At 43.0% G+C, this 15,776-nt stretch overlaps 1 protein-coding gene across 3 annotated transcripts in view; it reads left to right on the forward strand.

The window, feature by feature from the left end:
* The first annotated feature begins 6,188 nt into the window (after window positions 1-6,188).
* MAP3K15 (mitogen-activated protein kinase kinase kinase 15) overlaps window positions 6,189-15,776 on the forward strand; it is an 86,583-nt gene continuing 76,995 nt past the window's right edge. For 2 of the 3 annotated variants that reach the window (XM_065840813.2, XM_071812520.1), the window contains exon 1: window positions 6,191-6,615. In XM_065840813.2, coding sequence (XP_065696885.1) covers window positions 6,282-6,615 — 334 coding nt within the window. In that variant the 5' untranslated portion in view covers window positions 6,191-6,281. Of the gene's footprint in view, window positions 6,616-15,776 lie in introns of all 3 variants that reach the window. The other variant, XR_010651548.2, reaches the window with a different exon arrangement.

The raw sequence follows: 15,776 nt of genomic DNA on the forward strand, positions 1-15,776 counted from the left end.
TTTCTCTAGCATTTCTAGTCTTAGTGGGGGGTTCAGATATTCCACAGTTTAAGGGAGGTCGTACTGGATGGGAGCCTGGTTTGGTTTTATCTCATCTGAAATGTAAACCAGCAGTTATTTGACATATGTTGAAAAATGGAGAGAAGTGATTTTCTGTTTGACTAATCAATTAAAGATTGTATTTTGGAGAACTGTAGGTAATGTCTAGCTTTAAGCTGGTTGTTTGCTTCTCAGTTCCTGAACTGAGTGAGGAAGGCTGGAGAGTCACAGGTACTTAAACCAGAACAAAGTTTTTAACCAGACTTAATAAACACCCATGCCTGAATCTTGTGCAGTTGATCTGATGTACCTGTCTGATAGAGAGAAATAGTGTGAATAATGCCAACTATCAGCCACAGAGAAAGTGTGAGCTCTCTGTGTTGATAGAGATTCAGCAAGCATTGGGATTATTTTTTTTTTAATCCTTCTCTTTGCTACTTTATTTACTGGTGGGTGGCTGTGGGTTATTTTGGTTGTTGGTTGGTTGCGTGGTTTGTTTGTTAGGGGCTTGGTTTTGGTTTGATTTGGGTTTTGGATTTCTAATGCACTCTGTCCTCTGTAAGTGAAATTCTGGCTTTGTGGAAGCTATTGAAAAGACCTGCATAATTTCTTCACTGCCAGCCTGCACTCTTCAGTCATTCATGCTCCCAAAGCCTTGCCCAATAACTACTCAAAATCCAAAGGCAAGAACTTTTGATTAGAGTGACGGATATGTTGAAAACTAATGGAGATGAGGAATTTGGAATCAAAGCCGATTTTGAAATTGATTACATTTTGCTCTGCTTACTTGTGAGTGTTCAGAGTATATGGATGTGTAGCATTATCATTCTTCAAGGAAGGCAGAGAGGAAATTAAGAGAAAGGTCACCCTTGTATTTTATACAAGATGTCACCGTCCTTCATTTGCAAGGGGTGGTGATGTGCAGATGCTGTGTGCAACATGCTTCCCTGTGGAAAACAGTGGATTGGAATAGAAAGCTGTGCTACAGATTATAGTCTGTGACCCAGCAATCATTTTCTTTGCCTTTATTCTTTGCCAGTAGGTCAAATGAGCTTGTGACACCTCATGCTCTGCAGTGAAAGAAAAGTAAGAGGAATCCCTGAGATCTCTGAACCCAATTCCAATGTTGATTTGGTGGCCAAGGTGTTTTGACTTCACTCTGAGACACCCAAGTTTCCTCTTGCAAAGGAGGTGTGCTTTGCTGTAAGTCAGCTTTTAAAGCCTGTAGCATTTTTAGGCCTCTCCATGAAGCGTTTCTTCAAGAATCACCTGTATTGTTTAGCTTTTATTGTACAGCCTTAATATTTTGAAGCTAACTTTTGAAAAAAAACCAAAGCAGTTCATTAGAATTCTTAGGGAGCATTTCATTTAAACTCTAGTAAAGTTTCTACATAACGACTGTGAAAAAGAAAACATATTTTGGTTGAATCCATACTTTTAAAAAAAGTCTTATTTTCCCATTCAATTAAAAAATTGTTTTCCTCCTCATCCACATGACAGCAGTATCTCTGTGGTTACCTGGAGACCTGCTCACTGTGAATGAAAGTAAGTGGGGCAACACACTAGGAACAGTCATACCAGTAAGTCCATTAACAAAGTGTTTGCATGGAGTAGTTTAAACACCACTAATTGCATTATCTTGTGGAAGGCTGGTACTGTGGCTTCCCAGAAAAGAATTCAAACATCAAAATATTTTCCAAGTGTCTGATCTTCACAGTAGAGAAAAAATTCTTGCACCTGGGATTCAGGCTCTCTGGACACATGTCTACGTGAGGTGGCTGTCACGCCGGCAGTGTTTCTTGGGGGGAAGCCTGTGCAGGATGCTGCTGCTTGGCAGTGAGGGAGATGTAGTTTTGACTGAGGATGCACCTGTGTGTGGGGCTGGTCAGGGCCAGGCGCCCCTGGATGGACTCCTGGGCACCTTGACACTGGGTGTGACAGATACCTGGGACACCGAGCTGGCGAGCAGGCTTCAGGTATTGCTGCCAGGGCACAGGCTGGTGGATTTGCACTTTGGAAGAACAGCTGGACCCTGCAGATTCCCCGCAGACCTGGGTGTGTTCTGGTTAACTTGGTGCCTAGCTGAACCAAGAGATCTTGGCTTTCCCCAACTCTGGGTAAGAAGGGAGGAGCCCTCTTTATACCTGAAAATGTCAATGTGTAATGAAATTGCAGCCTGACATTCATGACACCAGTTCCAGCATGTGCTTTGTTAAAAAAAATATCAGGAAGCTAAGGTATGCTGCAGCTGCATGTGCATCAGGGAGAAAGGTGGCACATCTGCCTGTGGAGTCAAATTCGGTATGCAGCTTTAATGTTTGAACATTTTTTAAAGTTTGTAGCCCTGGGGGAAAGAAAAGGAAGGACTCACTCCCCATTAGCCCAGCAATGTCTAGAGAAAAAACTGCTGCTTAGAGATTTGCAAAATGGTAAAAACCAACCAACCAAACAACACCAAAACAAAAACCAAACTGGTTTCAAGGACATCTATTTTCTTTGGAGCACTTGCTGTCTCTGTGAATTGCAGTGAACATATTGTTCCTGGTGTCTAAGTGGTAATTGATATTCTGCAATAACTGGATTTGAGGTGCAAAGCAGTGCTTGAGAAAATTGTGGCATCAGCTTTATGTTACTATGTAAGAGCAAATGTTGACTTTTCAGGTTTCAGTTTGGTTTTGTTAGGTTGGGTTCTGCCCAAGGGCAAAAGGCCTCAGAAATTATATGAAAGCTGGATGTTCCCTTCTGGCCTGGACCGTTGAATAGGCAATTCTGGGGATAGAGTGGCTCTTTTTATAACCTTGATACTGGACCACATTTCCAAAAGAGGAAAGTGTGTTGTATGACTTACCTCTTTTCTTCTAGATTTAACATTTTTGGGTTTGCACAGAAACAGTTCAAATATCCCCAAACCTGAATCTCCCATTTGTTCTCACTCAGGTTACTTGCAGAGTCTGAAGAGACTGTTGCTCAGTGGAAATGTCAGGCATACCAGTGCTGAACCACAGCTCCTGAAGACTCAGTTACGGTATATAAAATGAAGCTTCTTCCTTTAAAAATGGTCCTTGTTTTTTAGCTTCAAAAAAAGCACACAAACTCTGAACAAATTGCACCAGGTTAAGCTACTGGAAATAGATATTGAGAATGTGACAGCTTGTTAGGAAAAATTCTCAAGGAATAGTGAGGATACTGTTTGGAAGATGAGTGAATATAATTAAGAAAAGGGGGAAATATCCCTTAATTATATTCACATAGAGTAGCTACTAAGAGGCACTGTCACTGTTTCAAGACCAAGCAACAGACCTCTCAGCTAGCGATTTAAAATGGTACCAAATGTTAAAACCTGCATAATGAAACCCAAATGTGCATCTTAGATCTACAACAAACTAAATTTTGGTAATATCTAGAAGGCGGAAAAGGCTTATATATTATGTCTCAGTGGCATCCCACTAAGCAATTCCAGCCTACATATTTGTTCTAAATTGACACTTCGACAATTTCCACAATTACAGAAAGCACCGCACCATGCATCTGTTGTTATGAACCCATTAAATTGCAGATTGGTTTTGCATGTTAGTTGCTGAAAGCCCGAGAATGTTCTTGAGGAAGAGAAATGCTTTCCTGTGCAAATAATCCCTTAACTTTGCCAGTACTGTGTTTTTCATTTCAAGTTTTAATACCAGCCATTCAAACAAACTTTCTTATAATGCAAAAAATACGAAGTAGGATTTGGATTGGGGAGGATCATAAATGTATGTGCCAGTGCATTTTGCTGGTCAAAGGCTCCAACATGCACCCTGAATATCTTCTAAATGCAGGTTTACATTTTTCTCCTGTTACATCAGCTACTTGGTGCATTACTGGATCAAGGCTAATAGAGTTTTTATAGGAAAAGGCTCGCTCTTGCCTAAAGAGGAAAGCTGCCAGGAATGACTAGCATCTCTGGTGGTCATTGTATCATTCTTTCAAAATCTCATGTACTTGTGCTTCTGTCAAAAAAACCACACACAACCTGTGGACCAAATCAAACAGTTTACTTGCCCCAAACTCTTCAAAATGAGAAACAGGTTTGCCTCTAAAATTGTTTCTCCACATTCTCTCTAAAATCCTTATGAGGCACTAAGCAAACAGACACACTGCACAGCATTATGCTGTGCTCACATGGGAGCATTCCTCAAAAAAACTGGATACTGCAATGGTGCCATGGTGCCAGACACCTAAAGAGGAAAATACTGTGCTGGAAATCTTTGGTTGTTGCTTTTGTTGTGTTACAGAACATGGTAAATATGTTAACCTCTGACAGGCACAAGGAGCGACGCTACAGCAAAAGCTAAAGATGCTGTTTAAAACCTCTTCTGTCACGGTGAGTGAAAAATGACATGAAAAAGCTTTCTAGGCAGGTGTCGTGCTTCAAAGGATGGCAGTTTTCCACTGCTCCTTCTGTCACTGGGGTGATCTCTGTGGGGCGTATGTGTCGTTTTGGCAACTGGGGTGCAAGGCTGAGACACAAAGTTATCCACACACAGCCTGCTTCTCACCTCCTCTTGCTGCATAAACCAGCAACTCGCCCAACCCCTGTGCCAAAGCTGAGGCTGCTGTTACCAGTGTAGCTAGTTAGGAAAATGTGTTAGGAAATGGGATGCTCAAAATTAATTTTGCTCTTATGAGGAAGCCAGGAGTTGCCACAGAGTTTATAGGAGCTGATTGTACCATGGTTGTGGGAAATCTTGGAGAAAAGAAAAGCAATTGAAGGATGAACTTCTGATAGAGTTGTCTGTGGTCAAAGTCTCTCAAATAATAGCTCAAAGAAGAATCACAGATTCACAGAATATTAGGGATTGGAAGTGACCTCAAAAGATCATCTAGTCCAATCCCCCTGCCAGAGCAGAAACACCTAGATGAGGTTACACAGGAATGTGTCCAGGTGGGTTTTGAATGTCTCCAGAGAAGGAGACTCCACAACCTCCCTGGGCAGCCTGTCCCAGTGCTCTGTCACCCTCCCCGTGTAGAAGTTTCTTCTCATATTTAAGTGGAACCTCTTGCGTTCCAGTTTGTACCCATAGCCCCTTGTCCTATCATTGGTTGTCACTGAGCAGAGCCTGGCTCCATCCTCGTGACACTCACCCTTTACATATTTATAAACACAAATAAGGCGACCCCTCAGTTTCCTCCAAACTAAAGAGATCCAGCTCCCTCAGCCTTTCCTCATAAGGGAGATGCTCCGCTCCCTTAATCATCTTCGTAGGTCTGCACTGGACTCTCTCCAGCAGTTCCTCATCCTTCTTGAACTGAGGGGACCAGAACTGGACAAAATATTCCAGGTGTGGTCTCACCGGGGCAGAGTAGAGGGGGAGGAGAACCTCTTTCTACCTAAGAATCAGTGGGGGGAAAGCCATGGCAGTGCGAGTCGAGGGAAGAAAAAGCAGTAGTAGGTGCCTTACCTTCTAAAGAAACGGGGCGGCCAACAGCGGCCAGATCCCTGCCTCCTGAGGGCTGCCCTTGCTCCCGCGGCCCGGGGGCAGCAGCGCGCTTGTGAGGATGGGCAGCCCCGCTGAGACTCCGCCGGCTCCTCAGGGCTGGCGGCGGCTCAACGGCTCCCAACGGCCGTGCTCGCGCGGAAAGGCTCCACGCGGCAGCCTGGGGCAAGGGGGACGGTGACAGCCCGAGGCGCGGCTCGGGCGCTGCAGCCCGCTGACCTTGACCGAGCCCCTGTCACCTTCGGAGAAACCCGAGCCGGGCGCACGGTGCCACCGTGTGAAGTAACAACAGCCTCGGCTTTAACAGCGGAGCGGCGGGCGGTGCGCGGAGCCGCTGCCCGCACAGCGAGGGGCGGGGAAGGGGAGCAATAAACGAGGCGCGGTCGCCCCGCTGGTGCTTCCTCTCTCTCAGTACCGCGTAGGAAAGCGGGGTGTGTGCCCTGAGAAGGCACGGCGAGGCCGTGTCGCTGCGGGCTGAAGGGGCAGCTGGGCTTAAGTCCGCGCCGTGCAGCTGCTTCAGGTTGTTCTGTCTCGTCCCGGGAGGGCGGTGCCGAGCTCCGCGCCGGCTGCCTTCACCTTGTCCCACCTCGCCTCCGTGCCCGCCCGCCGGGGCGCGGTGCCGCCCAGCCGCGGAGGCGAGGGGAGCAGCGCGGGCGGGAGCCGCCTCACTCTGCGCCCCCGAAGTTTGCCCAACTCCTTGCGATGGGGCGCGGCCCTGCCTGAGCACCTGCCGGCAGGCACCGGCTCCCCACAGCCCTCGACGCCGCTATGGAGAACCTCGCGGGCAGCAGTGGGGCGGCGGAGCCGGCGCACCCCTGCGCGGAGCCGGAGCTGCCGGCCGCCGGCCAGGCGGAGGCGGCGGCGGCGAGCGGTGGGGAGGCGGCAGAAGCCGGAGCGGCAGCCCCGCGGCCGCGCTGCCTGCGGGCCGTGTACGTGCTGAACGACCCGCCCAAGGGGGGCGCCGGGGCGCGGAGCCCCGAGGCCGGGGCGCGGCAGTGCCTGCTGCGGGCCTGCGAGGCCGAGGGGGCTCAACTCGGCACGGTCAACTTCGGGGAGCTGGACTTCGGGGAGACGACGGTGCTGGACGCCTTCTACGACGCGGGTGAGCTGGCTGGGCTGAGGCGGGGCCGCGGGGCGGGGGCTCAGGCTTGCCTCTGCCCGGTGCCACCTTACCGAGTTGTTTGGGGTCACAGCCGGCTGAACTGGGAAAGGCTCAATAAAGGTGGTGCTGCGTAGACCAGAGAAGAGGGAAAAGGGGGCAAATGTGAGGCTGTGAGGGAGGTCTTGAGAAGAAGTTTGGAGACAGGAAAAAGGGTGCAAGGGGAACCTCATCTAAAGGGAACAAAAGCCTGCTTTTCAGGAGCATCATGCATATGGAAGAGGTACGAGAAAAAATTCAGGCCCTTACACCAGCTCTTTCAGTCACCACAGTGTGTTGCCCCAGCAGGGCTGTGTATCCTATGGTACCAACCAAACCTTAAAGAGTAGCAAACTTCTTGCTAGTGTGATTTGCTAAGACTCTCCAGAGCTCTTCCAGCTGCCAGCCTGGCTGGGAGCTCAGAGCAAGACAGTGCACGAAGACGGGCCAGGCAGAAGCCTCTGAGCAGATGGTTCATGTTCTCGAACTCCAGACCTGGATAGCCAAACTGGCTTGCACAGAGCCAGGCACAGAGCGATCCAGGATTGCTCTGAACAAGAGAGTGTAGAAACTTACCCTAAGGAAGAAGACTTGTGAGTGTTGCCCACCCTGTCTGGGCTCCAGTTGGTGTCTGGTCTCTGATGGTTCAAAAGTAAGCTGCTGTCTCTTCTCCACTCAAAACACCTGTCTGGTTGGGCAGCGTTGAAGAGAATAATGAGCTTTGTGATCCAGCAGAGCAAGCCCCTGAGTCCATAGGTATGATTAAAACTAGTCAAGGTGAGTAGCCGGACATGGTGCAGATATACTTTTTCTTGTATCTGTATGAGCAGGCAGTACTGTTGAGTCCATGTTGATGACTATTTCAGAAGAAGACCTTTGTTTTGCTCATGAGATGTGTTAAAGAATACTTCTTAAAACTTCAATCTTATTTTAAATTCTCATGTGATGATGAGTTCATTTCATACCCTTATAAGTCACCCAAATATTGAGGAATGTCCCATCTGCTGTTGGTTTTTAACTTCTACAGTCAGGGGATCTGTTATATCTCTACTTGCAAGGTTGAAAAGTGTATAAGAAATATATTCTTTGTGTGTCCTAGTTCACAACCGTGAACTAACAATTTCTTTGTGTATCTCCGGTATTTTTGTAGCACTTTTGAAGGTAAGCATAACAGTGTATTTATAGTCCCATCAATGCAAAGTGATTTCTCTGTTCTTACTAATAGACCTGCTAATATGTTATGCACTCATCTACTCTGCATTGTACTGAGAGCTTGAGACAGTTAATTAAAATGTTTTCTTAAGTTGCTGCATTCTGAAGTGGGTGTCTCTTGTCTGAGAGTGTGGCCTACCTTTGCAGACTTTTGCATTCAGGTAATCTTGTAGGACCAAGATAATTTTATTGGTGATTAACAATACTTTCTCATAGTAAAGCACCTTGTTACTGGATACTACTGTAACACACTGATGTCCAGGTTTAGTCGGCAGATACTTCATATTGTTTTAAATGTCCATTGAAAACTCATTGAATAGTGCTGAAGTAGGAGTTGTTCCAAAGGAGGCTGTTCAAAATAGTCTTTGTGTGGATTTCTTTCCAGTACTAGAATTTTGAGATGAGCCAGAGGGACAACTTTTTAATCTGTGCAATGTATACCTTTATTTTGTAAGCATTTTGTCAAAGCATCCTTTAAAATCAAGTTACCTGTATTAAAAGAAACTCAAGTGTATTGACATGAGTCACCTATCAACCAGACCTGCAAGCTGTGAAGAAGCGGAGATTTATGTCTGTATATACTCTTTTTGAAAACCATGCTGAATGTGTTAGTTGTATTTTAGCATTACTTTATTGTCAAGGGCCCCAAATTAACTGCAACCATCCTTAATTTAAAAAAAATGCTGTTGCGTATAAACCATCATTTGAATGGAGTATTTATTTTGCCCTTCTGTTATTTTAATATTTGAATAAGTAGTTCTTGTAACATTAACATTCTTAATAGGTTTTCTGTTCTTGCATTGCTGCAGGTACTGTCTGAACATATGTGACATATCCGTACTTCTCTTTAGTCTTTTTTTTTTTTTTTTTTTTTTTTCCCCAATAGTTGTGCTGTACTGACATTTGCCCCATCCTTTGGAGTTTTCCCAGTTCCTATGCTATGTCTAAAATCAGTGTTCAGAGAAATCTTCAGTGAGAACCTTTACACTTCTAAAATTTAAACTTATAAAATTATGCTGGCACATTGAAATATAATGTATTTGCTGTTTCATTTCCTCCTCCTACATGCTGGGGATGGGGAAATTTTTTGGTTTTTTAAGAGTGTCATATGGAGTAGTTGCCTCATTCTGCAAAAGGGCCAAAAAGTGTCTGTTACACTTTTCATTTTTTGTTTTGATTTCCCCTTTTTTTTTTTTTTTGCTCCCCCTTTTTTTTTTCTTTCTGGTATCAGCTAGCAGTGGGCCTAAACTCCTTCTTGGATTTTTCATTACCTTAGATTTTGAAGTGTTGCTTCTACAGTTCTCAATTTATGTACAAAGATCTGTCATTCTTGAGAACTTTTGTCATGTGCTTCTTGTTTTCTTGCTCTGTGTTGTTTATTGGTGAGTTCTCCCCAGCTCATGTTTTTGAATACATATCAAGCTATTATCCAAAAATGCTGAATCTTATTTTTGTTCATTTACATACAATAGTCTTAATCTGCTGCCCTGCAATTTCTCTAGTCTTTGAAAAATTGGCCCTTTTAAGGTTTTATATTTTATAGTTACAGTTCATTGTTGCTGTATTCTCTTTCCAGAATGTGTTGGATTGGAATTGTTGGCAATTCAGTTCTTAATGAAGAACAATATTAAGAATGAGTTTTAATATGAGCAATCTTATGACTCATAATGAACTTTCTGTGTTAGGAAATAACTCTGTGTTTACTTAAAAAAACAAAAACCAGCAAATAACAACCTAAAGAAGCTTTATTAATGCTTGTGAAAGATATCAAACAGATGTTTCCTGTACTAAAGATATCTATTAAAACATATATTTACATTCTGTGCACCATGGGCAGAACCTTGATAAATATTTCCTCTTGTTCTGTTATGAGAGTGGGAGTTCTAAAAGATACTTACCCATTACCATCTCTTGGTTTGATAGTTGGAACCTTAACCAGTAAGTTTCTACTAATGATTAAAGACTGAGCAGTGAGGTCCATGTCATTGTGAATAGCAGTGACAGGATCTTTGTCAAAAGTGCTAGCTGTTATCCCCTTTCCCCCATTCTGCTGGAAATTGTACCCATTTACTTAGAGTCATAAGTCATGCCTCCTCCCCAGCAAGCTTATCTATCTTATTTAGTATAAATCTATAATGTAATGATTCTTGGAATTGGTACCTTGTTGGTTTTGACATCAAAACTTTAAGGACAGACTAAAGAAAAAGATCAACAGATCAAATCTGTCTGCAGGCAGATTTTCTAGTAGATGATTTTTCAGTAAACCACTGAGAAGAATGCTGCACCTGTGTACACCTGTATTCCATGATAAAAGTATGATGTCTCTTTTCTCCTTGAGTATACTCATTACTGACTTTCCATCATCTGAAATCTTATAATGAATGGAAGTGTGACTTAAGGCATAAATTATTAATAGTTATTGCAGACTGGTAGGCAATGCAAGATGACCCTTACCTTAAGAAATCGCTAAACTTTCTAAGATGCTTTGCTAAAGGAGATCTACAGCACTTGCAAGACCAAACCAAACTGTAAAATAAGGGCTTTTGATAACAGAAAGATGAGGTCTCTTTGCTCAGTCTGTGCTAGAAACAAGCTGTCAACAGACTAATTCATGTTATGCAGAAGTGGGTGATGGAAATAGAGATCTACTCTAGGTGAACATGCTTCAGCAGGTGGATTGGACTAGATGATCTCCAGAGGTCCCTTCTAACCCAAACCATTCTGTGTGATTCTGTGTAATAAGGATGCTTGCATACATTGATTGTATTGCTGGGAAGAAAGAGACAAAATCTTTTTATATTGAAAGCCACAGATCCTGGGCATTGGTGTGAAGCTTTTTTGCACAACATCAAAGCAATTTTACACAGAAACAGTGACTCTAGGAGCTAACTGAGGATTTTGAAAATTCTTCAGGATTATCCCATGCAAAAAATCAAACTACAGGCACTATAGTGCATTCATAAATAGCTTAAGAGACGTAGTAAAAAGGTGAGTGTGGCTTGGTGATGTTACAGTCATTCAGCCTCTTTGTGCTCTTACTATAGCTGCAAAGGATCTTTCTGTTCTGTGTTTACTATGAAAGCAAAGATGATGTCAGAGTTACATGTCTAATCTGTACCAGTGGAAAGATGATGCTAGGTAGAACGAGAAGTGGCTTTTACTTGTCTACCTGAAACTCTGTCAAGGCTTATTGCCTCAAGTGCCACAGTATGTGGCTACAGTGCTGAGTAAAGGAGTGGCCTCTACAGTTGTATGAGTTTTAGATGTTTCCATTTTGGTTCTGTGAAATCCTGTTTCTGTAGTTAATAATACTTTTACCTCATGAGGGATGTGCAGCAATCTGTTCTGAGGCTTGGAATATTTCTTTGGCCACTTGACCACAGCGTTTAGAGATGGCTGCCATCACTGAAGTCAGCAGGATGAGTTGACTGAAAGGAAGACAAGCGAGAGAGGAAATTATTGTCAGATCATTTGTGAGGACAGTGGAATATTTTGAAATTTGCTTCTGTTGTTTTGCTAAGTATAAACTTCTCTGACCAATGATAAGACAGCATGATAAGACAGCCCCAAAATGCATTGTTTGATACCTGTCTCCACAGCCACATCCTCACTCAGAGACAGTGTTAGACTTGGGAGAGGGCCCAGACAGAGCCTGAAACGGGTCCTTCTTACTTCTGTACCATAGTTTAACCATCCTTAACCCTGATTTCTTGTCCATGAAACTCTTTGTGTTACACCATGAGAAGGAGGAAATACATGTTCTGGATCCTGATTTTCAGGCTCTGGCAGCCACTGAGGGAATTATTGCTGCCTGTACCCAGCTGCTGGCTCTGAAGCCCTCTACAGCCCAGTATCCCCACTTCAGAATTGACAGGGATGCTTCAACTTCTTCGGCCCAAAGGCTAGTATGTCAGCATACAGTAAATATTTGTCACTAGTTTAAGCTAATATGTGGCATGGTAAGTAGTGTAGCTGATCTGGAGGCATATGCTTGTCTTGCTGACTCTGCCACAGGGATTGTAATCTCTGACAGGAAAGTAAGAATTGACAGCTGAGGGCAATAACTTCTTAGATAAACTTTGACAAACCTTCCTGCTGCAATTTATCTTTGTCCGTGGGTGTGACAGTGAACAGTGCCTACCTCAGCAGGCAGAGTTTACTGTTTTTCTGAGGAATACTTAATATTTGTTCTTTCCATTCTTTTTCCCTGCAAGTGGCTCAATGTCTAGTCATGTATTTGCTTTAAATCTCAGGAGATGTATATACACTAGAATACAGAAACATGAAGAGAAGCAGACCAACCATCTTCAGAATGAGAAGGTGGTGACTGAGAGGCTGGGACCAACTAGGCTGGATATTGTGCTGCTTTAATACAAAAGCAGAGCTATTGGGACCTGATCTTTTGTCTCTGCATGGTGCTGCACACCTAGAGTGATGACAGGTGTTGCCAGAAAAGCTCTGCATTGTGCCATTGAACCAGATTTTGCTGATAACAAGACCTTGTAATATGCCAGTAATGTAATGCTTTTATATCCAAGCGGGCGAGGTGGGTTTTAAATGATAGTAACAAGCCTGAGGCAATCCATCAAGTCTATGTGTTACTATGTTACGATACACCTCAGGTGCTGTAATACATGTGGTACATTCAAGAGATGTATTTTCCTTTAATGGTACTAGTTGAGGTCAGTTTCTAACATGAAGCCTTCTTGCAGAAATACTTATTTGCACTCAGAGATTTGCATGCTTAACTCAACTGTGGAGAACGTTATTTTCTATCTGTCACCTGTGAAAAAGTCTTTGTATCAACTCTGTTGCTTTTTCCTTGTGTAACCTTAAAGGCTTTACTTTGGTTCAACTTGTGCGTGTTCTAAAAATAGCTCCTTTAATGTCAGTTGAACAAGTTTAGAAATAAATAAATAATCATAAATAGCTTATATGGAATTCATTAACTTTTCTTTGGTATATTGCCATGGGACAAATGCACAATCAGAACTGTGTTAGGAAAATGATGAAGATGTTAAAAACAAAAAGAAGAAATATACTTGATTCTCTAATGGAGAGAGAATCTGGTTTATTACTTCTGCTTTTGGACCAACTTCTCTTTTATTTGTAATGAGTAATACAGAAAGAAATACTGACAATCCAAAACCCAGTATGAGTCCTACCTTTGAATGAAGCTTTGAATGAAGTTTTTTTTTTACCTCTAAAAATCTGGTGCTAACCATACAAAATTTGGACTTTTTTAGTCGTTCCAAGGTGAGAGTATGTACACATGCATGCACTGTCTCTCTGAAGTGGCTCATTTCTGTGCCATGACTTTTGGATAACCGAAAAAAAGCTAGGCATGCACTTTTTTTTTCCCCCCCTTTCCTCTGCTTCAGATTCACTTGCCTGAAAAAACAGCAACAAAACCAAAAAATAACCCAACCCAAAACTTTCAGTTTTCTCTGCTTGCCTTCCTCTCCTCCTGAGCTTAAATATTAGATCTGAGACCTCTTCCTGAGGCTGACTGTGAACCCTGTGTCACTGGATTTTGTAGCTGGGAGCACTACAGGTGTTTCTAAGTGTTGAATCAGCTGGGAAGAAATCTTCTCCCTGACTATAATACAAATTGTGTGTTCCTGTTGTAATTTACTCTGCAAGTAAGAATTTTCATTCTATTATTAAAAGTCTTATTGAGTCTCACTAAATAGACTTAGTTAGACAGAAGCTTTTATGCCCATTACAACCATTATGAATGATGTAGAAAATCTGAACATTTCAGGTTGTTCTGAATTACTGCATCTATCTTGAGCTGCAATTGATCTGAAGACCCATTGTCACACAGAGCTTGAAATCACAGCAATTAGGGTGGTTTTTGTTTTGTTTACTTAAATGTTTTTGTTTGGTTTTGTTTGTTTGTTTGTTTGTGGGGTTTTGTTTTTTGTTTTTTAATGAAACACTTCTGGAATTCTTCATGTAAGTAAATGTTGTTCTGCTTACTGATAGGAGAAAAATGAAGTGTTGACTGCCTACCAGTCAGTGAATTCTAAAGGTTACCTTTATTTTATTTTGCTTAAAAATCATATACAAACATTTTTAAATATAGTTCCTAAGTTATTGTGGAGGAATCTGCTGTGCCGTTTAACCATGAGATGTTTGCAAGCAGATTTCTTGCAAGCAAATCCCTTGCTGCATTTCAGGTTGACTTTGAGTGATACCAGAGAGGTCCTGAAAAGAAACTGTACTTGAGGCTGACAGGCTTGAATCAACCTGGGCGGGGGACACGAGGCTGCTTTTGTAGGTTCCTGCTGGTTCCTGGCCACTCATCATCTTTGCAGTGATTACATGCTTTTTCAGTCTTGCTGTGCTGTGTGTAGCATATTCTTCATAGGTTTAAGAATCTTTTACGTGAGGCCTGAGGTCACAAAATTAAGTTTGTTTGTTTGTTTTTTAAAAAGATACATAGTTACTTATGTGTGAGTTAATTACATTGCTTTAATTTCTGTCTTTCCATGAAACAGATGAATTATGATATGCAGTAGCTTATTTTATGTTCTGCAGTCATGTCCTGCTTTTATCAGTGTAATCATACATGGCTTTTTTAATGATTAAATTGCATGTTACCAGAAGTTGATGTATTCTCTAGTTAAAAAGTAACTAATGTTCCTGGCTTGTAGGAATAGAAGCTTGAGGTAAAGCTCTACTGATGTGTAAGGAATTTGTGCAGAACTTGGACGAGAACTCCAGACATTTTCTCTTCCTCTGTATTCTGCTTATAAGATGGTCCCAAGTTCAGACTCTCTGGCTGCAGACCTGTGTTCAGCTAACAATCCAGGCAAACCGCTGCTTTCATGCACATGGGGGAGCAGCCCCAGTGGTGGTTGCTTGGTCCGGCTGCTACCTCTTTTCACACTGCAGTGATGTTACATAGAATCATAGAGGTCTTTTCCAACCAAAATTATTCTAAGATCACGAAGTCCAACAGTTAGCCTAACACTGCCAAGTCCACCACTAAACCATGTCCCTAAGCACCACATCTACATGTCTTTTAAACACCTACAGGGTTGGTGACTCAACCACTTCCCTGGGCAGCCTGTTCCAATGCCTGACAACCCTTTCTGTGAAGAAAATTTTCCTCATATCCAATCTTAACCTTCCCTGGAGCAACTTGAGGCTGCTTTCTCTTGTCCTAAATCTGAAAGTTAGGCCGTCAAGATAGATGTAGGGTCTGTCTTAGGAGAACTTCAACGTAGTTTGCCACTTGCAGATGAAATTTATGAGCTTGGTAGTCTCTGCCTTGCTCTCAGCAGGATGTGAATTGCTTTAGCCTCAGGGTACCTTTGAGCAGTGATGTGGGTGCCTGAGACAAGCCAAGAGAGGGAGTGCAGCTGTTGCTTTGAGCTGCTCCCTGGCACAGCCTTGCTATAAACAGCATAGCTCCAGTCTCTGCCGAGGTCAGTGGGATTCAGCTGGCCACTGATGGCCCAAACATGTCCCACAGTATGACTGCACCTTCTTTCTCTCAGAGGTGCCGCTACTACCTTTACCTTTTCCTGAGAGATTGGGGTGGCTATAGAGGCACACCAGGAGCAAAAGCTGCATCACTGTAGCCTGCAAGGAGGGAACCAAAACTGGGACGTGAACTCTGATGGTTAAAAGTATTGGATCACTGTGTCATGATAAACTGTGCTTGCTTTTTTAATCCTTTGTAATATTTAGCCTGGCAAGGTAAAAGGTTTTGCTGTGGTGTTTAAGGTGGTGGAACTGAAACTTCTTAGATATTCTTTGGTAAAGCTTCTGAGCACTCAAACTTTGGTCTAAGTCAGTAGTTCAACAACAGTAATGCCTTGGAGCTTAAAGCCAAATGGGATTCACAACTTTAAAAAATGTACCCCAGCTTTTATTGCATTGCAAGTGCATGATCCCCACCT

The sequence above is a fragment of the Patagioenas fasciata genome, chromosome 1 (assembly GCF_037038585.1).
Source record: "Patagioenas fasciata isolate bPatFas1 chromosome 1, bPatFas1.hap1, whole genome shotgun sequence".
NCBI classification, from domain to species: domain Eukaryota; kingdom Metazoa; phylum Chordata; class Aves; order Columbiformes; family Columbidae; genus Patagioenas; species Patagioenas fasciata.